Here is a 25,518-nt window from a genome sequence, read left to right on the forward strand (position 1 = left end):
GCACCATGCCTCTGGGAACAGACAGTACAGTGAAGTTAATCAAGTCACACTGAACAAGATGCTCTTCCCATCAACCTGGCTGAAGCCTGACTGGAGAAATCATCTCTCTCTCTCCCTGCTTGTCTTTACCAAACCAGTACAGTCCTCAGTAGAAGTGTCCCAATTTTTTCTCCTGCTGTTAATCCACTAGAAACACTGGTGGAGCAACATAAGCACAGATACATCTGGAGGAACTCTTTTTGTGAGAGGGGAATCTGCCAAAGGCATCCCTCTCGTGCATCTCCTCCCTCAGCAGGGTTCCACCCAAAGTAAAAGCAAGAGAACCACCTGCCTTTGTTCTGCCAGCAGCTTGGCTTGGCCCAGGACAGGACTGTTTAGCTGTGAATTGCATATCAGGCCTATAATCCCCACCTCCACTCTTTCTGAGGTTCACTCAAGGGCAATAAAGGAAAGGCAAATAATTATGGCTACATTCATGGCAAGATGGGGAAAAAAAAAGAACCTCCCTAAGATTCTTTGGATGCCTCTTATTAGGTTCCTACAGTAAATCTGAACCAATTTGTTATACTCTCTAACAGACTAGAATAGGCCCATATATCCTATACATTGTTACTTAATATCCTATTAAATATCCATATTAAATGGTTATTCCAAGGTACATATATTCTATACCAAATCTCTTTAAAATTATAGAAATAGAAACTGAGATTGTCAATGACTCTGCAGGGAAAGAAACAAAAGGAAAACCTACAATTTTAATCCCACCATAGAGAGCTCTGAGGAAAGAAACATTCTTTTCTATGGGTAACAGGCATTATCTAGGTTGGAGAAATAGGCATGTGGATAGGAGGCAGGACTCCTAAGTCAAATCCAGGCTTTTCAGCTCACCATGGAGCTATGGGAAAAGGGATGAACATTTCAGAAATAACACACTGTAACCTTTCTGGCAATTCTACATTCTGTTTAAAAGGGTATTTATTAGTAAAATGATACAGAAATGTTTTAAACAGCTGTGTCTGCAACAAGTTATAGCTTTCTGAGGAAGCATCAGCAAAAGCAATATGCATGCTAAAGGCTGCTTTTGGTAATGAGTTTTAAATGAATTTTCATTTCACAATAACTAAGATTTGGACTGACAATCAAAACACCAGTTTCAAGCACTATTGTTTTTTATTTAATCCAAACTTGACTTAATTTTTAGAAATAATTTTAAAATTCAATTAAAGAGCTGAGTTTCCCCTGGCTAGACACTTACACAAAATTCATAGTTACAAGTAGAAGTTAACAGGACTGTTCTGTGCTTTCCCACACAACCTGCTGTTCCTGAGAAGCCTGAGTATTGAATAAGAAATTTCACTCTGTGATTGCAACCCAGATTTCCTCATGGAAATTGCCTAAGTCCCAAGTACTGTGCTAGAGCCAGGCAGAAGGAAAACAACAGGAGTAAAGCTCCTGTGGGCTTAAAAGGGTTCCCTGTTCAGCCAAGGCAGCAAAGGTGACAGCATTAGTTCTAGATTTTCATTTCTATATGGGATTTGTCCCCCAGGTTTTCCTGCTGTGCCCTTACAAGCAGTCACCTCCTACAGTCTGAGACTGGATCTGACTCATTTTAAAAAGCTGGAAAATGAAAAGTAGAATCTCTCTCATTTAATCTCCAAAATGCAGTCAAATATGTTATTGCTTTACAGACACTCACATTCTTTGAAAAGCACATACCTCTGTGTAGGCCTGTGTTACTTGCTCATACAGGGTCTGATGATGATGAATGGCCAGTTCCAGATCCTGCATTTCTGAGGGGAGGCCTCCATCACTGCACATTTTGCACCAGGCATCCACACCTGAAAGGAACTGAAAAAATTCCAGGAACAATGAGCAAACAGTGGCACAGAACAACATCTCATCAACATCAGAAAATATTGTTTGTAGAGTGCCACAGATGACTGCAGCATGGACTCAGGAAAATGTATCAGTTACAAAGGAGTCCTTTTGGGCACCCTGGAATAGATAAATCCTGTCACCTTCTCAGTACTTGAAGATGACCTAGATCCAAAGGAATGCTTTTCTGTTTCTTCTGGATTAAAAACAAATGCTTTAACCAGGCTCAAAAAACATCCATGCTAAAAGTCATTGCATACTCTAGTAGGAGGCAACAACATTGTATTCCAATAAAGAAGGCTACAACAACTTTAAAAAAAAACAAACCACCAGTGTGAAGCACAGAAGGATGAGTTACAGCTCCAGCTCTATTTGGCAAGGTCTCAGTTGTCAATTTTCCTCAGTTGCTTACCTGTCTTTAACACTACTCATTCAGGCAATTGCAAACTCCCATTAAAATCAATGATGCGATTCATTTCAGTGGAAGGCAGGCAGTCTCTATCCAAACAGTTCCCAGCCCTGGGCCAGCTCAGAGGGCTCAGAGGGATTGCTAATAGGATACCAAGGCTTTAGACCCCCTTGAGGGTCAGAAATTTGATTCTTGCCCAGGTTAGCAGTGATCAGATACCATTACCATCTGATGGCTTCTAAGCAGCCAATGCAAAATGAGCTGCTGGTCTCACTCCAGTTCCTAGTGGGCAGACATCCACAGAAATGGAGGAAAAAATCATTGCCATTGCAATTGATAGGGTTTAGCACCTTGCTTGGAAGCCTCGACAGACAGCCAGAAACAGAATGGGTTTGGGGGACAGAGGGATGGAAAAAAATATTTTTCCATTCTTAAAGGCCTCCAGAGCCATGCTGATGCACTTTGGCAGAACGAATTGGGGAAGCTCTCCTGGGTGCTGCCTGTTGTGTGAAAGAAAAGAGGAATTTAGTCTCCAAGGTTCCCATCCTGGTTTTTGTTTTAAGCAGGGCTTATTTCAATGTCACAGCTCACATATACGTATTTCTTCCATACAAACTGCCTAATGCCACCTCATTACTTCTCATTAATATTTTTCTGTTCCTCCATGTTTCTGTTAAACCAGCCTGCCATACACTGGGGCTATTTATAAAAAAAGAACAGCTAATTATACAACAGATGCAGCACCCTGTAGGGTGAATATATAATACCACAAAACCAACCCCAGGATCACAGCTTTATCCACTCCTGAGATGTTCACCTGTGGCTTGTTAGTACAGCACTCACACACAGCATGAAGGGCTGGGAGATTCAAAGGGAAGAATTTCAGTTCAGCTCTGGCATCAGAATCCTTTTATTAACACCATAAAGATATTTACCATGCTGCTGTCTAATTAAAGCTATAAAGTGTTTCTATTTCAAACAATTTTTTTTTTCTGTGCACAGAAATGTGACAAATATGACTTCCTAAATGCTTATGTCTACAAAGTCCAACTCTATCAGTGAAACCTGTGCTTTCTTGAAGAGTGGAGGCAAGGATGGCACATTCTCTTGTATTGGTTTGACTCCTATCTGTTGAGTCTCTTCAGATGAAATTCCCAAACACCTTTGCATATAGCTGAAGTCACTATATTCTGTGCCAAGGCAGCTGAATTCACATAATTTTTTAGGCAGTTTTAAGAGCACAGAGTGGAGATAAATCCCTTTTGGGACAATACATGAACCTTTTGGTCAAAACAGTGAAAAAAAAAGACCTTTACACCTTACAAAGCAGTGTTCCTGCTGCTGGAATCACACTGTTATGGGTCTTATCAAAACTTCTGAATTCTCTTTTAGTACAAGCTCTTACAGTCAGGTTCCTCACATTTGCCATATCCCCAGAACATGGTCTGCACAGTAAGTGGGGAAGGCTCAAGAAGATCCTAGGCACATGACCACGTTTCCACCTTGCAGCCTCATATCTATTTTTCTTTTGTATTTCTACTGTATGTAGCCAATGTCACACCAAGATAACATCAATAATTTCACTTCTGCCCCTAGCAGGAGCAGTTGGCATAATCTGTTTTTAAGTCTTAACATACACAGCCTGTCAACATTCTACTCCAATATGCTGGAACAGTGCATGGGGCTCTGTGCTGTGTGTGGACATTCACATAAGGAGAAAAACTTTTTTTTTTTTTTTTTTTTTTTTTTTTTTTTTTTAAAGGAGGGTTAGCTCATACCATAGTACTATTGATTTGGGGATGCTGAAAAAAGCAGTTATGTTAACTTTTGTTATTTGTCACATGCTATATCAGATTCAAAAAAAGCTTTATTAAAAACAACCCTTCATGCTAGAAAGACATTAGCTTCAGAAAAATCACCATTTGATTGAGTTGAAAACAGATGCATTTAAAATTGTAAACTGCTTACTGTTATGTTGGAACAGGAGCTGTTAATGCCCACTGGATACCCAATAATGTTAAAATGAATTACTTAAATTTCTAGTTAACCCATAGACTAGAAAAGTCCTATTGGGAACATAAAAGCTGATTACGTATAATTTCAAATGGCAGGCTCTTTAGCTGTCTATGTTTTTCAAGATTTGAGGAAATACTAAGGAAAAAAAATTTCCCCAAAAAAGTCCCTATGGTATCTTGGTACCTCTGATCTAATCCAAAAGTAACTTTAAAGTAATGAGCTATGCTTACACCTCACTCATAAACTATTCACCTAAGTTGCAAATTCTGTATTAATTCACATAATAATGTACTCTTGAACCACTTCTTACTACTTTTCCTCAGGGACTGCATTGCTGTACCACACAGTTGCACCAAAACACAGCTCAGATATTTTACCATCCACATTTCTCCACATTTTGCAGTCCTTGCTTACAGCTCGCTAGGCCTCTGCGTGGAAGCTGCATGATAACCAGGATGGCTGCCCTAGGAGCCAGAGAAATTAAAACCAAACTTCAGTGTACTTTTGTGGTCCAGAATGGCTGTGGGAAAAGATGGGAAGAAGGCTATGAAATTGTTTTCCTTAGGGACCTATGATATCTTTTGATACCCTGAATATTTATGTGAGGCTAATTGTATATTACCTACTGTTGGTTTTGGAATTTCCCTACCTACTGCAGAAGTCTTACCCCTGGATCTTACAGATAACTGGCTTTTCCTTTCCTCCCTTTCCTCAAATTCTTCTTCCCTTTTTTATTTTTCCTCTCTTTTTTTGTCTCCTATCCTCAAATGGGGGAGTTCAGGATGTGCTTAAGAGATCCAGGCAGAGATGTGAGCATTTGTCTTTCTGGTTTGGGAGTAAAGTGATGAGAAACAAGTGGTCAGAGGTCAGTTTTCAGAGAACCAACATATGTGTCTGTATGTGTGCACCTAACACCTACTGCCTTAAAAAGTAATTCTGCTTGTGCACTTCTGAGGGTAGGCTCTGACCCTGAATTAAATGGTTGAGATCTCTCTGCTGATTGAAGACATTAATTTGTTCACTCTGACAGGATCTGTGGAGTGAGCATCAGATGAATACTTTAGCACAACTTCAGCAATTACAGCCAAGAAAGGGAGGACACTTGGTATGTCTGCTTCCCCCATCTGGCAGCTAGTGGGCTAAAACCTCATCTGGTGCAAAATAGCAAAGTTTTCTTGAAATCTCAGTGAGATAAGGCATTCTCCTACATTCTCTTGCAACTTTGCACAGCCTCAGGCATACTTAAAGATACAGAAGCAGATTCTCTTTTACACTAGAATATTTCCATGCTAGCACAAGAAAGGGAGGGTAAAACCAAATCAAACCAACCAAACAAACAAAATATCAAGATACTTTTAGCTGATGGAATTAAGGGACATTTGGGAAACACCTCCACTGAATATCCTGAGCTGCACATTGAACTGGACATAGTAGTTTCTTGGAGTACAGTTTACTGGCTTGTAAGCAAACACGTGCTGAAGGAAGCCTACCTAGAGCCTAAGTTGGCAAGATTTGTCTGTTCTTTCTTTCTCTGTCTCTTCCTCACTCTGTCTCTTTCCTTTTCTTTCCTTTGCTCTTTTCTCAGTGATGGTTTGATGGTTTAGTATGTAGAAATTTTGTTCAAAAAACAGTAAGGAAGACACACATGTACACAAACATGAACAGAAAAAGGAAAAGAAAGAAGCAAGGAGGGGTTACAAAAAAATATAAAAAAAAGCTTTGATCCAGAAACTCATTCAGCCAATTTCCATTCAACATGGCACAGGCATTAGAGCCAGGAAAGCAACATGATTCTGAGGCACGTGAAGACAGATGTGAAGTACAATTCCCAGCAGGGTTGACTCAGCCTTTCATCCTTCCAAGCCTGACAAATTCTATTCTATGCAGTTTTCTGTGTGGGGTCTTTAGGAAGAGACCTTGAAATACAAGTTGCTTCCTGCTCAGCTTGCATATTATAGAGATTGCAGAGCTTTTCATGAATCTCCCTCCCAAGCCAATAACTTCCTTTCAGGCTGGGGTGTGCCAAAGGCTGAAAGATTACACTCCTAATAGACTGGCTTCCTGTTGGCATCAGAGAACTTCAATCAGTAGAAAGGAATGAACAAAGAGACTGCAGCAACTTAATCACACTGGAGAAAGATAGAAAGTCTGTGCATCAGTTGGGTATGAGGGAAACAGGGGTACACTGTGGGAGAAATGGCTTGATCTTCAACAAGCCTGCCAAAAAAAAACAAACAAAACAAAAAAAAAAAAAAACCAAAACAAAACCCAACAGATTTAACACTGAGGATTTATCTACATCTTTGCTTCAGAGATTTAACTCTGACAATGAAGCCCTGATTTGAGTAAAAGAAATCCTGAGTGACACCAAATAATGGAGTTACTTACTTGAAATGAAGGTTTGAGAGACAACAGACTGAGTTATAGATGGAATCTATATAGGTGGAACCTTACTTTTTATTCTAGGCAGAGGTCAAGTAATGAAATTATTAGCACTCAAGTCATTGGTTTATCCTTCCAGTCCTACTAAAGCAAGGTTGAAATTCTAATCCTGGCTAATGGACACATTGGCTCCCCCATTTCTATTTTTGCAGCTGTCTGAGTTTACAGGCTTCACATCAGCACTTATCTTCCACTGAACTGTCTCTTATTGCAAGTGAGGAGCAACTGCTGTTCACAAACAGCAAATTCTCTTGTCTGTTTAGAAAACAGGGACTAGATTGTCAGGCAGCATAAACTTCAGTTCCTTATGAAGAGGTGACCAGGCAAAACTGGTCAGACCCATCCATACAATGGGCAAACAAAAAAGACCCAAAGCTGAAAGCTCTTTTTTGTAAGGCTGAGGCAAAAATATCACTTTGATAGTATTCAGAAAAAGAAGATTCACTTCTAACTTGACAGACAGTTATAAACAGCTTTCTGTTTTATCATCTGTCAGGCTATACAATACCTCAGCAACTCCCTGTAGACTGCAAACAAGAGTGACACTTCAGAATAATAGGGGATTGCTCATAAAGGGAAAAAAAACCAAACCCCAAACAAACAAGTACGTAATAATTAATCTTAAATACTCTCGTGGTAGCTATAGACAGGATATAAATTGACTTTTCTTTATGAACATATGATGACTGGCAATTAGCAACATGAAGACAACCTAAAAACTACCATGCCCATTGTAGAGCAACAGAAGTATCTGTACTGGGCATCTCAGTGCATCAGTCCCACCAGAGCCACTGAATATGCTTAAATGAGTAAGTGCCCAGCAGGGTGAGTAATTGCTCTATGCTGTGGCCATTGTCAATAGGAAACACAAAAAAAAATTAAAAAAAAAAATCAAAATCAATTCTAATTCTGCAGTCAAACCCCAAACAATATAGAAAATCTTTAATCTGTGAGCTAAGCTTTTCCATACAAAGATTCTGCCTTAGGAGGCAGCGTTTTGGGCTTATCAGTTATAGTTTCTTCTTCAGACACTTGGAAGTATGGGTCATGTTAGAAATATCAGGTGTGCCCACTTCAGTGGCATATTTAAAATCTTTTGTAGCTAAGAAATTGTCAACAATTATGGTAAACATAAACCAGAGTTCAGGGAAATGCAAAATTCTATTGGATGTTCCTAGCTGTCCCTAAAGTCTCTACTTAATGAAATCCAACAAAGTTTGGGCTATGAAGAGCACTGCAAGAGTAGGGGATGGAATGAGTTGCAGAAGTTTCATTAACAATAATGTGCTTTGATTCTTGGAAATTGTCTGCTAGTGTGGGTTTGTGACAAATATGTACATCTTCCTGTGCACACAACATACACCTCATATATACGCGTGCTGGATATGTACTGTTGGTCTGACCATAACAATTCTGTATTTATCCACAGTACTGATGAAAAAGCAACAAGATAACAATAGAAATCAGGCAGCATATTACTGCACCAGTGCACTGATCAGATTCTCTCATCACTAAGGTATAACCATACTTTTTTACCCACTCAGGGAACACATGCCATTTTTTGGGGGGGGGGAATTTTACTGTTTGTATTTAAGATACTGATCCATTAGGAACCTCACTGCACACAAGCCAAAAGCCATCAGGTAATATCTGCAGCTTTTAGTATTATTAAAGCAGCAGTGCAAAGTTGCATTTTCCAGTGATAAAGCAGCTCACCTGTTCAGCTTTCTGGTGAAAGACAGCAGACATGGCTAAGATAGTGCTGCGTTCATCCAGAGCTGCAGCAAAACTCTTCCACTCTTGATCCAGCTGGCTGGATATTTGTTTAATTTGCTGGGAAGCATAATGGCCTGCCTCGGAAAGCCTGGATGCAACAGACATGATCCGATTGATGTTGACATAGGCATTCTGAAAATTAAAAAGCACACATAAATAAAGAGAAAAAAGAACTGTAACCACCCTCTGCCTTCATTACACATTCCAAACACCACCAGTTGGAGGAGAGTTGAGCATGAATAGCAGGCATACTACCTTCCACTCTGAAAATACATCCCTCAGGAATCTTTTTGCACATCTATACCATTATCTAACACTGTTACCTTCCCTTTCCCCTTGAATTTATGTAAAACTAATTTACTACACTTCAGCCACTTACTCACCTGTTGTGATCCACACACTGCTTCTATTTTATTATTCACATTTCTGTTGCATTACTTCATGTTTCTGGATGCTAAATCCACACACTCGTAAGTGAAATGTTTGCTTTCTGTCCTCTGAGAACTCTCTAAAAATCATTTATAGATATGTAATGTCAACAAATGGAAAAGTCTTGTAGAATTCAAAAGAGCTCATAAGGATATTCTATTGAAATAGGAGTTTCCATAGAAATGTCTGTTAAATTATATTCTTCAGTTAAAAAGTTATCTTTTCTGCAGGTTATTTTAAACTGTTCTCCAGCAGAGATATCATTTAAGTACATTCTGAATTTAGAAGGAATCAAAAAGCGTACTAAAAGGGTAATATTTTCTGTTCTTTCATAAGTATTTTCCGTGAGGGTTTTTATTCAGCCTCAAAGAAGTGGAAGAATATTTTTTTCCTCAAACTGAACTGTCAACAGCAATGTAATTGCATTACTATACCACATTCTGCACAGGAAAATAAACCTGAAAATAAATAGACATTATGACAGTATTTTACAAAGATGCACCACCAAACAACAAATGCCAGCAGTCTTGCAGATTTCTGGAATATCATCTGATGTAAACACTTCTCCTTTCGCATTTCTCATCACCAGAGGAAAGGAACACCCCAGAATTTGAGATATTTTGCTAACACCACCTCACTGTTTTCTTGTCTTAACAAAGTATGTCAAAGGGGCTCTAGGAATTTTAGAGAGCAGAATCTGTAAGCACAAGGACAGACAGAACCATGACAATTTAAACAGTGTTACTCATAGGCAAATAATAAATTTGAGGTGGATTTGTTGAAACAGGATCTCATCAGAGCAAGTGGAAGGACAATGTGGAAAGGTATCTGCCAATCCAAACATGAAACACAACAAAACACTGCCAAGGCAGGCACAAGTCCAAACTAAATTGTGAAGCACAGCAATTATGTCTGCAAAATGTGTGGGATAACTAAGAAGTACACTCAGCATACCCCTAGGTGCTAAAGGAAATAGGGATGGGGCCACAGCTTATGCAGCCACTCTGCTCTCCCTGCTAGAACCATGACTGTGACAGCTATAACAAAAATACCTCAGATAAAAATCAATACTCAACCTCCAGTTTTGGTTTTTTACCCCATAATACACACAGCCTTTTTTAAAAACCAAATATTGAACACATTTGTCAGATCAATTTTAAAGATTTTTTTTTTCTGTCCAATTAGAGAAAATGATGAAATTCTTCTGGAGTTTGAAGTGTATTAAAAAAGATAGGAGTAGGAATTTTAACCACCATCTGCAGTCAAATGCTTCTTGGGGTATCTTTCTGTTAGAAACTGAAATTTATACTACATAATTAAGCCTTTCTCTCAAAATCTTCATGACTGAGCCTCAGTCAAGATCATTTTGCAACACTGCAGGTCAGCTCTTCTGGTGGAAAGCAGTGTAGCATCCCCACATTTGCTAGAGCTTAGATGAGTTTCACCAAATGAAGACATGGAACTTAGGTGTGCTTGAAGGAAAAGAAAGTTGCTAAAAAAGTTTTGAATTCATGTGAGAAACAAGTTGTTCTCACCTTGCTTTTATTTATTTGTTCTTTTCCCTGCAAATAAGCAGTGCTATGAGCACAGAAGAAAACATCAAATTCCTCGGTTCCCTGTATGTGCAGTACACAGATGTATTAACTTGTACAAGGGTGAAGGTAAGATTAGTTGAAATACAGATGTTCTTTGAGGCTGGTTTATAAGTAGACATAACAATATATAAAGCTCCCTGTTTGATATATGAAGTTTTCATGGAGAAGTATTGACCTCTTCTGGAGCCAACCCCATTAACTCCATAACTTTTCCAGCACAAAGCAAGCAGCCTCTTCTGAGCCACCTGCTCACATCTCCATTCTTAGAGCACCAAGAAGTGGCTCAGAAAACAGAGAGTCCAAAGATAACTCTGTTGCTTTCTAAACAGTAAGTGGATTCAAGTGCAATATCACGTGTGATGGGCTCCTTGCACAGCTCCAACAGGGAGTGTAATGGGGATATCTCCTAATTCTGGACACGTGCTTCTGTCCCACCTCAGTGAAGCAGACACACTGAAATGAAAGTTGGAGGAATCTTGTCCAAGGTCTCCAAGAAAAACAAGTCAGAGCAAACACCAAATGATCTGGAACTCACAGAAGCACATCCTACCAAACAAAACACATCTTACAGTCACGGGACCTCTAGTCAGTGTTGCTGTTATTGGTAAAGATGGCACCTCTTGAGAAAGTTGGGAAGGATGTGATCTGTTGTGAAGTGAGGTAAAATGTAATAAGGTTTCAATGCACTTCAGAATTTGTTTCTAGGAGAAAAACATTTAGTTGACCACAATTCAAGAAATGCAAGACATTTCCTTTCACCTTGAAGTGGAACAAAGCTGTAAGCCACTTTTTCTGTCTTCATCTTTCAATGTGTGATATTCTGAGTAAATATTCTGAGTAAAATTGGACATAAATCCATGCTGTCAAAATTCAACTGCTGACATTTCACAAAGTTAAACATTCCTTTTCCTCTGGTTTGTTCACCTCTAAAAACTGAGGTTTTAAAAAAATGAGAACTTCCTGTGTCACTATTATACAGACCTTTTTATCCTAGTTGGAAATAAATTCAAGCAACTAATGTATGTGACTTAATTTTTCCTTCAGGATAGAAGATCCACAACTAGCAGCTTCATGGAGACTTTTACTTTAAATACAGGAAAAGGCCTCTTTTTTTTTTTTTTTTTTTCAGCAGAAAGGTGTCCCCAAAGAAGACTGCAAGAAATCACTGATTTAAGGCAACATAGGACTACAATAGCTCAAACAATGAGAAAATAATATATTAATGTCTATAAGAGTTAAAACACTTCATTTGACATGACATTGTGTTGTGATGATGTTAGGATGCAGCCAAGTTTTGGCCAATATATTTCCTTTACCACTGAAAAACCTTTATTTTAAATGCATCCACAGACAATCCAAAAGCATTGCCTGTGTTAGAGTTCACTCTTCACTGACTTTCTTTCAACTTTGAAGTGCTAGCCAGAAAAGGGAATTTTTGCCTTCTAAAGTCACTGGACTGGCAAACAAAAGGAAAGCTTCTCTATGCATACATCAGCATCATGATATGCAAGAGCTTCTTTTGCAGTTTAAGAAAGCCTTGTGCAGTATCTTGCAAGTGCACACACCTCTCTTTGCCCACAAATTTTTAGTCTATTTCTGTAACCTAAACAAGGCCTTGATTCTGGTTATCAATGTCTGTAACACAGCTGTTCCTTCCAGCATAAGTGATCACTGCTGAGGGTCCCCAACATTTGGTAGGATAAGAGCCCTCAGCAATAAGCACTGCCAGTAGTGCAGTTTCACTTGTGCAATGATCTCCCACAGGGAAATAGACTAATTCAGTCCTGATCTTCTAGCAGGCATGCTGGGAAACCTTCCCTCTTAATTAAACCCTCCAAATCTAGCTGGAGCAATACTTTCTTCTAAAACACATATAAAAAGAACACCTTACACTCACGAAAGAAAAAATGAGCAGTGAGAAGCATTAAATCTGCAAGGAACTCGACTGTGTTCATCTCATCTCCAAGAGAACTACTTGAGGCATTGTGATGGCAAGCAGCAAAGGTGGGCTGCAAGACAGGTTTTGCAGATTAATTGAAGGTGAAATTTGAGTGTTGAAGAGTTCTTCTTTAGAATTAAAAATTAACCATCTTGCACTGTATTACAGCGAGTTGAGAAACCATCTGTGAAATGAACCCAACACATAAATCCAAAGCAGAACGGTTCAGCGACAAACTCGTGAGATAGCTTTAAGACCTTTAAGCTTCTATAACAAGACCAATTATATGTAGCCTGTTGCAGACTAATGCTGGATGGCATTTTAGCTCAGCCTACATATCGAAAAACAACATTCATTTGAGATAAATGTTGGGAATTTTTAGCAGATATCATTAGCCTTTCCATGACACTGGCAATGTGTTTGAAATACACTGCGACTTTCTTAGGGACAACGTGCATCTCCATCTAGCATCAGAGAACTGAGTCCCTGACAGCAGGGTGGCAATACCAGCACTGAACATGGACATTTTTATGCATGTCTCACAGAAAGGGAAAACTCATTCTTTAAGGAATTTACAAGATCCAGGCATAAAAATGTCCCAGCCATGGATATACAAATAACTTCAGCTGGAGCAAATGGCACATATACCATATACCCAGAGCTACAACCAATCTGCTTTGTATCATACTGAAAAACTGTGGGTCTTTTTCCTCTAGTGAATGTATTAAATTATTGAGATTATTCGTAAAATGTTAGCTCCAGATATTAGTCTTCATGAGAAGTATTATTGCTTCATTATAAACTTCATACAGCTGTAACACAGAGTAATGTAATTTATTTTGAAACTAAAGTGAGAACAAACACTGCCTTGAATCACAGAAAAAAATACTCTATGGTCCTTAATTTGAAAAAAAAATACCACGCTACAGTTTATTACCTCAAATACATGACTTCTCCACATCCCACACTCTTCATTTAAAGGGAAGAATTATTATTGTAATAAACAGTGTAATAAATTGTTTTTCCAAGAAGGAACTTTGGTCACAGCATGCCTAGAGAGATGTATAGGAAGAGCATGTGACAAAAGGCATGACCCAATAAACATCTGGGGAGTGTATTTTCTAGACAGACTGAGGAGAATATTTTAAATACTGTTATGATTAAATGACATATGCAAAAAAAAAAAAAAAAAAAAAAAAAAAAAAATCAAACCAAAAGATTTTGGAGATCCAAGATCTGATCCAAACTCCACTTATGTTTTTAGGGTTTTCCCCTGAAAAGCACAGAGCCATCCTCAGTTACATCTCCCTCATTTATACTTTCTCTTCATACTAATGTTAATCTTTTGGCAAAACAAACAACAAAAGCTATAAATATCCCTAAGCCCCACAGTCAATAAAAGTGCTTCAAGTTCTCCTTATTTGCTTACTCAGGTTCATATCTGAACAATTCTTAATCCAACGGTTGCTGCAACTAATATATTGCATGAAAATAATCCAATTAAATTACAAAACAAATTTCTAGAAAAATCACCATGATTAAGCTCATTCACAGAGAAAACGTTCGCAGTGTGATTCAGTTCACCCTTGAGACCTGGCAAAACATACATGTCACACTCTTTGCCCTCAGCCAAAAAGTTCTTTTTCCTGGGTAGCCCTATTAGACAGGATTTTTGCAGCACTGAGATGGTGAAATGACAACAGCACAGCCACTGAGAGGTCCCTGTCCCTGAAGTTTCCCCAAGATCTTTGCAAATGTCTCACTTTCTTGCATTCCTTGTTCCCAAAAGTCCACTTGGGGAGAGATGGAAGAGCAATGGAGGAAAATAATTTTCCTTCCATCAGGTGGCACCCTCACTGTCACTCATTAATTTTCTATTAACGATAATTATCTCTAAGTTCAGCTCCCAGTCATATTAAGAAAATTATAACAGAAAGTGGCCCCAAAAATGATAAATGCAGTTTTCCTCCAGCTTGACTTGAAGCAATACAATCCACTTTTCATATTTCATAATCCAAGTGACTTCCAATGCACTAACATCCAGGACATATTTTGGATTTGCTGGGATTCTGTGAGCAGCAGTGTTATATCAAGCCTGTGCAATCCTGTATTTTGCTCCATGGAACTGTGATGGCAAGCTTAACAATCAGGTACCCAGTGCCTGTTTTTCAGTGATGCTTTCATTTATAATTACAATAAATACATTAATTGACACTATAAAAGTTTCTTTTCTTCCTCTGGTATGCAATGCCCTAGTGAGGCACAGAGCTTTAGTAAGGAACAGCCAGGTAGCTGGAAATGGCAGGTGAAATTTAGGTCAGAGAAGTTAATTACCTCATTTGGAATTTGGCCAGAATACCAGGGTTAACACCTGTAATCTTATGAAAATTGAGTGTGGTGTTTAATGACCTCAGGTAGTCAGGGTCTCTTTTTTACATTTTAGACAGCTGCTCTCAAGTACCTTGCCCTTTCAGGGCACAGCAGGGCATGACCCTCTAGTGATTTACACCACCAACTTCAACATCAACATCAACAATGACACCTTGGAGATCTCAACCCTAGCACAACTGTCTTCTGACATGCACAGGATGAAGAAGAACACCTGAAGGAGCAGGTTTACTCCAGGCAAGCTTCTGTGTAGCTGACAGAGTGCAATCAGAACTGGCTCATCCCTACATTGTGAGATTGCAGCAGGGGGTACACACACATTTTTCTAACACAGTGCAACAATCAAAACATCAATACACGCTGTCCTCAGTTCTGGGCTGAAAGCAGAGCAGTTTCCAGAACAAATAACTTATGCCTGGAAATAAAAAATGAGCAAAGAACTTATAAATGTATAATGATGCTTTTTTTTTTTTTTTTTTTTTTTTTCCTTTAAGCAAAAGTAAATCAAGATGTGTTCAAAAAGATTGTCCAACTAACCACTGAAAAAGCCCCAAATCCCACAACTGACAGCTCAATTAGTGTCTCTTTTTCAAGGATTTGAAAAACACCTTAGCAGGGTGTGGGGGCAGAAGAAAAATTATAAAGGTGCCACCTGCAGCTCCCATTAATTGCCAGTCAAAGAAACGTCAAAAACTTTAAAAACATTGTATTTGTTCTCCAAAATGTAAACAAACCCCACAGTGCTGCTCTTAAGTCGAGGAAATAACCATATTTCGGTTTCCCTGTATTTTCATATATTTCTTCCTTACTCCACCTCTCAGAGGCCCATAGTGCTCTCTGAACTGGGTGGAGGTGGCCTCACACACTGGTCCTTCCCTCAGTGATGTGCACACCCCAGTGCCCTCAACTCACCATCGAGTTCATGGCAAAATGATTGTGCTGCGTCTGTAGGTCAAGGGCGTGTTGGTAGCTCACACCGATCTCCGTGTGACTCTGCAGGAATAATTCTTTGTTGTGGCTGATCCAGTCAAACATCTAGAAGTACCCACATGGGAAAGAGGGGAAAAAGAAGCGTTAGGGATGCAGAAAATAAGAGACATAGCAAAATACATAAATCTGTAGTTCTGAGAAGTATATGCAACACAGACAAAAAAAACCTCATCAAAATAAACTGTTATGGAACAATGGAATCATCCATCACCACGTTTTATTATTAATAGAATGATAAGTCAGGAAACATAATTCATAAAGCATGTTCCTCAGCAAGCTGATCCCATAGTCTTTCCTTATGGGTAATAGGAATTTCATATATAGAAAGATGGAAGAAGAATGACTTAAAATCAGGGATTGCTTCACTGACCAAAGATCCCTAGCAGTTCTTAATCCAGAAATGGACCAGAAAATCTACAAATATTATTGATGGCATTTTTTTCACCCCCTTCCTTTTTTCATCTGTACACTGGTTCCAATAGTCACACCCAAAAAGCCAGTTGACTTCCTATACTTGTATTTCCTAGATATTTCCAATATCAAAGAAAGAAACCAGTATATCTTTCACTTATTATTTTTGGGATTAAGAGGAAAACAGAAAAAGAGGAAAAATTAATTTCCTTTTTTCCTTCCATTAATAGGTCAAAGAGTACACATTCCAACTTCTGCTTACAAGCAAAATGGATAGTTCAAGACTTCAGGCGCAGATAGAAATACATTGAATAAAGCTGATGAAACTCATTCCTTACATTGTAGCACATTAATGTGACACTTCAATCTGCAGCACGTTTATTCATTATAAGCTGTCACAAGTCAGCTAGGAGACAGTTTGTTTATGTTTTGGCTTGTTCTGTGTTGTTTCAGAGACTGAATGCATTCAAAGTGAGAATCTTTCATTCCTTACTCCTGTTTACAACTCAGCAGGCATTACAATCTCAGATTTCTTTTTTGCAAACATGTTTGTTACAGAATCTATGCCAATGATCTTCCCTCATCTCCATCCTCCCCAAAATGGGGAACTGTCCATTAATAAAGGATCTTCAATAATAAAACCCCCAACTTATTAATTGTAAGGAAGAAAAACTAATTATAGAGGTAGTGGAGCCAGGTCACCACAAACCCTGGTGTTAAACTGTTTTAGGGTGAAAAGGCAAGTGGCACAGATTCTAAGCAACCACCTTGCATGCAAAGGATGAGTCCAATCTTTGTTATAACATATTTACATGTCCTGCAGTCAAGTTCTGTAGCACTGAAGAATAATTTTTGACCTACAACAGCTGAAGAACACTCAGTGCCCACTGCTCAGGCTTTCTATGTTGCTGTAGCTCCTCAGAGTCAGTTTTTCTGTTCCCTGTAGAGAAGATTCTCTTAGAAGCAGAGCAAAGGCCCTGTATGGGCCACCCAAGATTCATGCAGTTATCTCAGCACTTTTTACCTAGCATGCAATTTGGAATGTGAGAGTGCTGCTTTATGCAGTGGATTTACTGAAATAATTGCTGAATATCCCTCTCATCAAAATGCAAATAAACACTGCAAGCGCTCCGATACCACCAGACACACTACACTGACCTGGCTGCAGAAATCTGTTGTGCATGCCAGACTTCTTAATCTTTTATTTATGAATATAGTACTACAGAGTCTATACTAGCTTGTGTTTTGTGTTGTTGCATAGTCTTAAAGGCCAAATTTGCTTCACATTACAATGTTGAAGTGCCAAGTTATACCACTGACACAGTTACTTTTTCTTATGTACCCATGGAGTTGATCAAAATCAGGCCCATCAAACTTTCTTCAGAAAATATATAAAAGATTTTTGAAAGGATGAGGTCAGGGGTTTCAAACATTACTGCTAATTAAGCTAAATGAAACAAACCACTATAACCTGAAGAGACACCTAAAGCTTACTCATTGGATTGCTTTCTCATTTCATTAAGATTTGATAAGCAACATAAGCACAAATAAATTTGCCACAGTTGTGGGCTTAAAGAAGAAGGGAAAAAAAAAAAAAAAAAAAAAAAAAAAGCCATAAGGATAATAAAGAAAGAAAAATTCCATAACAGCAAAGTTCATGTTCTAACAACAAGCTTTTACATCTCTGCTGAGAAACCAACACAGATTTTTTGTAAGTAGATATGTGTTTGTTGGGAACATATTTTAATGTTTCAAACAAACTAAAGACATTCATGGTGAGGAAAACTGGCAGCAATCCACTAAAAATAAACAGCGAGTCTAATATTTTATACTCAGTGAAGTCAAATCAGGATCTTATTAAGACAAGTAATTTAAACTAGTAATCTATTACTCTGTGAATAGGGAGCATTTTCTCCCTCTGATCTATACACATTATTGGATGAAAACCTAGGTTAAGATAAACCATGCCTTTTAAACCACAATAATAAACAACATTTAAATTTTTATTCTTGATATTTTTACTTGTTTAATCAACTGAAATACACAATAGCAGTAGTAAGGATGACCTTCAGGAATTCTGAACAATATTGAACAACAGACCTCAATGATGAGATCTGTACTACCTTCCAAAACTGTGGTTTTTAAACTTTTATTCATGGACACGAGCAGATTTTCAAAGAGACACAATTCCAGTCTGAAGCTTTCTATTATGTTCTTCATAAAAATATTACTTTGGTTTCAGCAGGCCTATGCCTGCAGCAAATTATTCCCCATCAATATGGTCCTGTTCTCTCAAGTCTCACTTGAAATCCTGAGAAGAGTTTTGAGTTTCATGTGATTTGAAGCTGGGCAAAAATAAAGCAAGATGCCTGGGAATGAGTGCAGAGAAAAAAAAAAATGCAGTTTCACTATGGCTTAAAGTATGATGCACTTTGCTCTGTGAAAACTTTCACTGCTCTTGGTTATAAATATAATACCAGTATTTACAATCTCTCTTGCTTTACACAGTAACCAGGGATCTGCAGACAAGCCTTACACAGTGCATCACTATACCTGTGATACAAACAAACTGCAGATGAATTTGTACCTCTGCATGGAACAGTCAAGTGCTGCCTGGACTAACTTGACCCTCCAAAACAGCACAGCCTGGGCATAGTACTGCTTCTCTATGTTCTCTATGCTGCCTTTCCCCACCACCCACCACTTAACCCCTCTACCTCCTCCCAGGTTTCTTCCTTGAGAGATTTCTCAAGCATTTCTACTTAATGCTTACTTAACTGCAGGCATTTTCTGTAGTACCCAGAAGACAGCCTTAGGTGTTCTTTATTGCACCATAGAAAACTTTGTAACTGCACTCTTCTAATCAAAGATTTTGCTTAACAATGATGGGATTAAAAAAAATAAATAAATAACTGTATTAAAATGAGGTCTTATTTGGTTTTGAGGTCTAATGGATTGTGTTTTCAAACTTTTGTGTTCAACCACAAAGCCTACAAAGGGACTTCAACAATTTTCTCATCATAATATGACTGGAAGTTGTGAAGGTCTCTTAACGCTCTCTGTATCCCTAGTAATATTTCCTGAAAGCTTTCAAATTCAACTTGTTTTCCACATGAGAAACACTGATGCTTCCTGTGTTCCTGAAGTGAGTGTGCTGCCTAGTTGCTTAATTAAAACACACCTTTAAGGATGTGAGCATGGCAAGGACCCAACAACTGTTATTTTATTAAACCCTGCAAGGACCACCCTGGTTTCAAGGGACTAACTCAGGTTCCTGGGAAAGTGTTGAGCATCCTTTGGTAAGTGAGTTTCCCTGTCAAAAGAATGAGTTTTTAATACATCTAGAAAATATGCCCTGTGAGATCAGTTTAAACCAGCTACAGTGTCTCAGTTAATATGACAGATTTTCCCTGTCATATTAACATTGCTATACAGAACTCTATTGATGGACCTCATCCCATTCATGAAAAAGACCACCCTAACAAACCTAACCTAGAGTCCATCATAAAATTAATAGATATTTAATTACTCCTTTGACTTAGTCCTTAGCTGGAGTCCTGCTGGCTACCAGTGAGTTAATTCTCCTAAGTCTGCTAATCATTCCTGCAGTGATGAATTCCCACTAAACAGAAGCACATAATAACTTAAGATTCAACACTGTATCACTTAAAACACAGGAACCCACTGTCCTCAGTGTCTCCCAGACCTGCACGTCCCCACTGAGCTGCAGATAATCTGGAGACCAATTCAGTAGTTACGAGTTTTCCAGTGAAGGAGGAAGTGGGGGGAGTGGTTGGGTGTACTTAAGACAGAAAATACACATTCAGTGTGATTATCTCTTCTAGTCCCTGACTCTAACAATACATAAAGGAAAGTGAATGCATATGCTCAAGAATGTTGAATGCTGCACTAAATTAAGAAAATTAGAGTCAGAAAAACTAAGAATGATCCAAAGAGTCTCTGCCCAAAGCTTTGCTAAAGCCATCTCTAATGATCATACATGCAACAATAATTATTCCACATGTGGTCTTGAGGCCACTTTATTTGAGTTTGAATACCAGATCATATCTCCAGTGTCAGTTGTGCTGAGAACAATGAGTTCTTAACCTCAAGTTTTGTCATCGATGAGTTACTAGAAAATCCAGGTTAAGTGTTAGAGACCCAAGAGCAGGTCTCAAGCTGATCCTGAATATGTCCTACAGAAGGAGAATGTCATTCCATACTTTCCCTGGAATTGTACCATCTGGCAGACTAGTGAGTAGAGGGTGAGAACAGCTGTTTGGGAACAGAGAAGAACCTCACAGACACGGAACAGGATGTATACAGACTGTGTGCAATACTACCTCAGATAAAATGAGATTTAGAACATCATTTCAAACAATAACCTCTGCTCTCTGGCTTTTGTCAGAACTTGTTGAGGAGCATTAGCACTGGATTCTGAAACAGGGGTGCACAGAACCACAGGATGATATTCCCATCCCATGGCTGGTAGCACACCCTACACCAAGTGGTATCGATGAGAGGACTACAGCCCTCATGGTTTTGGCAGCCAGTGAACTGAGTGTATTTAATAATGAAATTGTTTATACATGCTAGAAATAATAAATCCCAAATCCATCTAATGTTATAGTAGGGCTGGAATTAATTATGAACCTGCTTGCAGCAAATCATCTCTGTAAGTTCTGAGCCATAAATATAAAATTCCTACCGGTAAGTAAGGACAGAATGATAACCACTGAAGCCACACTGTCCTGAAGAACAATATGAGATACATGTCAAGAAAGGCGTCCCAAAGGGACGTTCAGGTCAAGTCCAATCACTGCTTTTGGCAGTTAACCACAGTATAAAATTTCCTCTCATAAAGGGATGAAGGTCCACCTGAAAACTAGTTAAGTGCTGTAGCTCAGCTCCTATCTTAAGCAGCTCCAGAAACCTGTTCTTGCTTCTGAACTCCTCATATACTCTCAGGCCTAAATCAGACTCATGGCCTGTTAATACACATTTGCTCTGAGGTCAAAAATGTTGTTTTAAAAAAGTGTAAAAATAGTGGTAGAAAAGTGTTTAACCTTTTCTGGTGTGTTCATTGTCTCTACTGCTCTTTATTTTACTAACCCCCATCCCTTTCATTTCTTCACAAGATACACAGTCTCTCTCTGCACTTTTCCTAATTCATGGTTATCTTTCCGTCCAAGCTCAGGGGATAACAGAATGCTGTGGAATTCTGATGATTTTTTTTTTTCTTCTCTGAAAATACTCCAGCTGACAGCATCTAGGACCACCTGTTCTAGCACCAACTTTAGAAAAGAAACCACAAAAATGGAAAAGCAACAGCTACTTAATCAATATCAGTACCTTCTACATTACCTCAGTATCTTTTCTCTTGGTAGCCTCTTGCATAAATATTGACAAAACCCAGTAGTGGTTACTGGATTTGCTCTGACAAGAACAACTCAGGTTATGTTGCAAATAAGAAGAGCAAATTCAAGCACTTAGGAAAAATATGAGGCAGGGTTTTGTAATAAATTCCAGTCAGTCTCAAATGTAATGCTGCAGAAATATATGCATTTTCCTGCTATACCTCCATGGGCTGCTAACAAAGAGGAAAAAATGTTAATATTAAAGAAAATCTTGCCTGTAGTTGAGTAGAGGACAGATGACAAATTATATACAAGATGAAATCCCTGCTAGCCCAGTGCCTTTCATTTTATTCCAGTTTGTGGACTCCATAAAATTTTAAGGCAAATTAAAGTCTACTGACAATACATTTTTTATTTAACATATTTGCTAACTACTAAGGAGCTTGATATCCATGACTCACAGGTTGGAAAACACTGTAGATAAGCATACATTGATTATTAAGAGAGATCTGCATGTATTTTGGATTTTGAAAACTATCCAGGCAGTGTTAAATTGACTAATCTACAACAGAAAGTGGAAAGTTCCACTCTGAAAACATCTAAAGCTAAGCAAATTAATTTTCATATGTTTCCACAATATACACAAAATAACACACATAGAACCGTAACTGCCAGAGTCACTCTCCAGGCTTACTAAGTTTCCAGGCCTATTCCTATCTCATTAAGTGAGTTGAAATACTAACAATAATTCAGTTAAAAATATATCAAGCCATTTTCTTTATGTCTCTTGCAATTGAATTTAGCCAGCATTTGAATAAAATGAACACCATGCAACAGATGTGTGGTATATGGGCAGTCTATACTAATATGCAAGTGCCTGATCCTGGAAAAATTTGTGTGTGAGCTACCTCTAAAAAAAAAAATCAAGCAATCATGAAGGCTCCATAGTGCCTCCAGACAAATATCATAACTACACTTAAATTGGAACCAGCCATAAGTCACCTGTACATCTGGAAAAGGCCAACAGAAGTGCAAAACCTCCACAAGGGAAACAAAAGCCTAACAAATCAAGACACTTACCTGAAATACAGAAAAATCCCTTCACTCAAGTTTCTGAGCTGAACTCAGTAGAACAGGGGGCTGATGCTGACTGCCCAGACCAGCTTCTCCCTGAGGGGTTCTGTGCAGCCTGCAGCAAAATCCCAGGAGAGAGGGCAGAAGCCTCGTGGTCAGAGCCCATCCCACAGCCTCTGAGCACTGATGGCAGCCAGGTTTTATCAGATCATCAGAAAAGTTGTAGTGACAAGTCCAAGCTTAAGGCAGGAAGGAAGTCTACCAGCAGGCCAGGTCCAGTGAGGGTAACCAGTGAAGCTCAGACACAGTCCCAGTGAGTGTTGCATAAGATCACAGAGACAAGGCAGGGCCCAGGTCATGCCAAAAAAATCATCTGATGTATCACAGCCAGGCAAGGCAGGGCTGTGGCAAAGCTGGAGACTGATATCCCACAGGTGAGCTGCAGTGAGGCTCATGGCTGGGGGCTGGAGAGGCCCCAGCTGAGGCTGATCAGGGTCCTTAATTCTCATCAGTGCCCATAGGGACCTGATGCTGGGCTGGATCCATGAAGGGTCAGTAGGAAAACAGCTGTTCTTAGACAGGAGTGTACTGACCCCAGAATGAATTTTGGACTTGAAGAAAACTTTGATAGCAAATTTCCTTTTTCTAATCAGTCAACAAATTTGATGAGAACTGCTTCAAGAGAAAAAAATCTCAATCTGTTGTTATTCCTATCACTGCTCCATAAGTAAAGCCTTAGTTAAATCAGAGTATTTGTAGATTTAAGCTAGAATTCAGCATACATCTAAATGCTTCACTAGGCCCAGGCCTAAACACAAATTTGTGTTTGTTTTTATGTTTGTGTCTTGTTTACAGACATGCCATAAAAATTGATACTTTTGCCAGATTTTTCCCTTTCACATGTGGTTGGTATGGTCCACAGCCAGGATAAATTGGTGTAATTCCAATCAGGCCAATTTACACCAGCTGAAGGTTCAGACCCACAGCTGTATTTGTGTAACCTCAATGCTGCACGAACACAGTTTTTCCATTATAAATATCTGTGTATATGATTCATAGAGTACAGTAAGTTTAATCTACAGCACATTAAATTGTTCCAGACAATGGGCCCAACTGTCAACCCACTAGAAAATTAGCTTGATGTGTGATGTGACTAATAGCTTTGTATTAATATCAGAGCACCCTTTCCAACATACGCACGCTAAATGTTCCTACTAAATGCCAGAAGAAGAGATCTGTATTTTTTTCCTGACAGATATCAAGCCACAACCATGCACAAAGGCATGTGATTCCTATAATTTTCAATAGAGAAGCATTGACTTTATTGTTAGAGGGGGAAGAAAACTGCAGATACTGAACACATAAATATGACTAATGATATCTGGGTGTATTTTATGCATCTGGGTGTTTGCTTTGCTTCCTTGAAATATTGTACCTTTCCACTGCACTTAGTGACATCGAACACTCAGGCATTCCTGGAAAGGATTTTCTGTTCCTTAAAATGAAAATGGCTTTTCCTGGGCACAGATCATCTATAGGGAACTGCTTGCTGTCTAAGTGCAAATTAATTTATGACTGAGTAGGAAAGGTAATACTAAAAGAGATAAATAGACAAGTCTTGTAAACATTAAAAAGTGTAACTCATGAAAAGTCATAAGTGGGTTCCCAGATAAGGGATCTTCCTCTCTGTTTTCAGAACCTTTGAGATACAGCTTCATCCAGTTGAAAATGCTGCACGAGTTTGGTGACTTTATTACAGACCCTGGTTCTATTCCTACCTTAATGTGCAGCATTCCTGTGACTCCAAATAGCTGCCACTAAAAACGGCAGGGCAGATGTTTGCTGCTTTCTATCAGAAGTGTGGCAGTTCTCCTATCAAAATGACCTGTGCCTGTGCCCCATAGATACTGTCATAGTGTAATCATAGGTTACACCTCCCGACATGTCACGATTGTTTGGGACCGGAGCTGGGATCTCTGCACAGACAGAAAGCAGAGGACCCTAACTTTCCACTGGAGTTTGGGGTGTCCAGTGCTCCCTACCCCTGTGCCTCAGCTATTTCTCCATCCCACGAACCAACCAATTCCATATTTTCCCTTGTCAAATCTGGCAATGTGGGAGTGAGGATGGTGTCCCTGCCAGGGGACAGGTGCTCCCCAGGTGTCATCGAGCCCTGCCACCCCCTCAGCAGCCCTGCCCCTGCTTTCCATGGGGCAGCCTCAGGGCCTGCCTCAGTCTTGCTGGCAAACACCTTGAATCCAACTCAGTCCTCACGGTGACTTCTGATTCCTCAGGGATGAAAGAACTTAAAGGGTGGGTGCCAGGAAGATAGGGACTCCCTTTTTACAAGGAGTCACATGGAGAAGATGAGGGGTAATTGATGCAAGTTCCTCCTGGGGAGATCCTGACTGCACACCAGAAATTTTTTCACACACCACAGACAGCTGGACATCAGAATGATCTCCCCAGGGAAGTGGTGGATCCCCCAACACTGGACACTCCCAAGACTCAGCTTAGCAGGGTGTCAAGCTGTCTCCTCTAAACTGTGTTCCTCCCTAGTAAGGTTGGACCAGAAAAACATTGAGATCCCTTCCAGCCTGACATTCTCTGGTGCTATGACTGTAAAAGCCATTTTGGCTGGAGGTAATGGTGCTTGCCCATTCCTTTGTGCCATGATTATAAGTGAGAGGCTGCACAGAGAGGTGGCCTCATGGTCTCAGAAGGTTCCCACCAGCTCTGGCACTGATGTGGGACCCAGCAGAGAGAACCACTACACACCAGAGCCTGACCATTGCACCAAAATGCCCATCAGCCAGA

General features: G+C 39.3%; 1 protein-coding gene across 24 annotated transcripts in view; it reads right to left on the minus strand.

Moving 5' to 3' along the window:
- Positions 1–25,518, minus strand: part of KALRN (kalirin RhoGEF kinase) — a 495,003-nt gene that overhangs the window by 255,399 nt on the left and 214,086 nt on the right. For all 24 annotated transcript variants that reach the window (XR_011726469.1, XR_011726470.1, XR_011726471.1 and 21 more), the window contains 3 exons: positions 15,782–15,904; positions 8,459–8,650; positions 1,717–1,848 (listed from right to left, as the gene is read on the minus strand). Coding sequence is in view for 21 of the 24 variants with exons in the window: in XM_071746600.1 (XP_071602701.1) it covers positions 1,717–1,848; positions 8,459–8,650; positions 15,782–15,904 (447 nt within the window). In the remaining 3 variants the exon portion in view is untranslated. The remainder of the gene's footprint in view (positions 1–1,716; positions 1,849–8,458; positions 8,651–15,781; positions 15,905–25,518) is intronic.

This window comes from Heliangelus exortis, chromosome 6, assembly GCF_036169615.1.
Source record: "Heliangelus exortis chromosome 6, bHelExo1.hap1, whole genome shotgun sequence".
NCBI lineage: Eukaryota > Metazoa > Chordata > Aves > Apodiformes > Trochilidae > Heliangelus > Heliangelus exortis.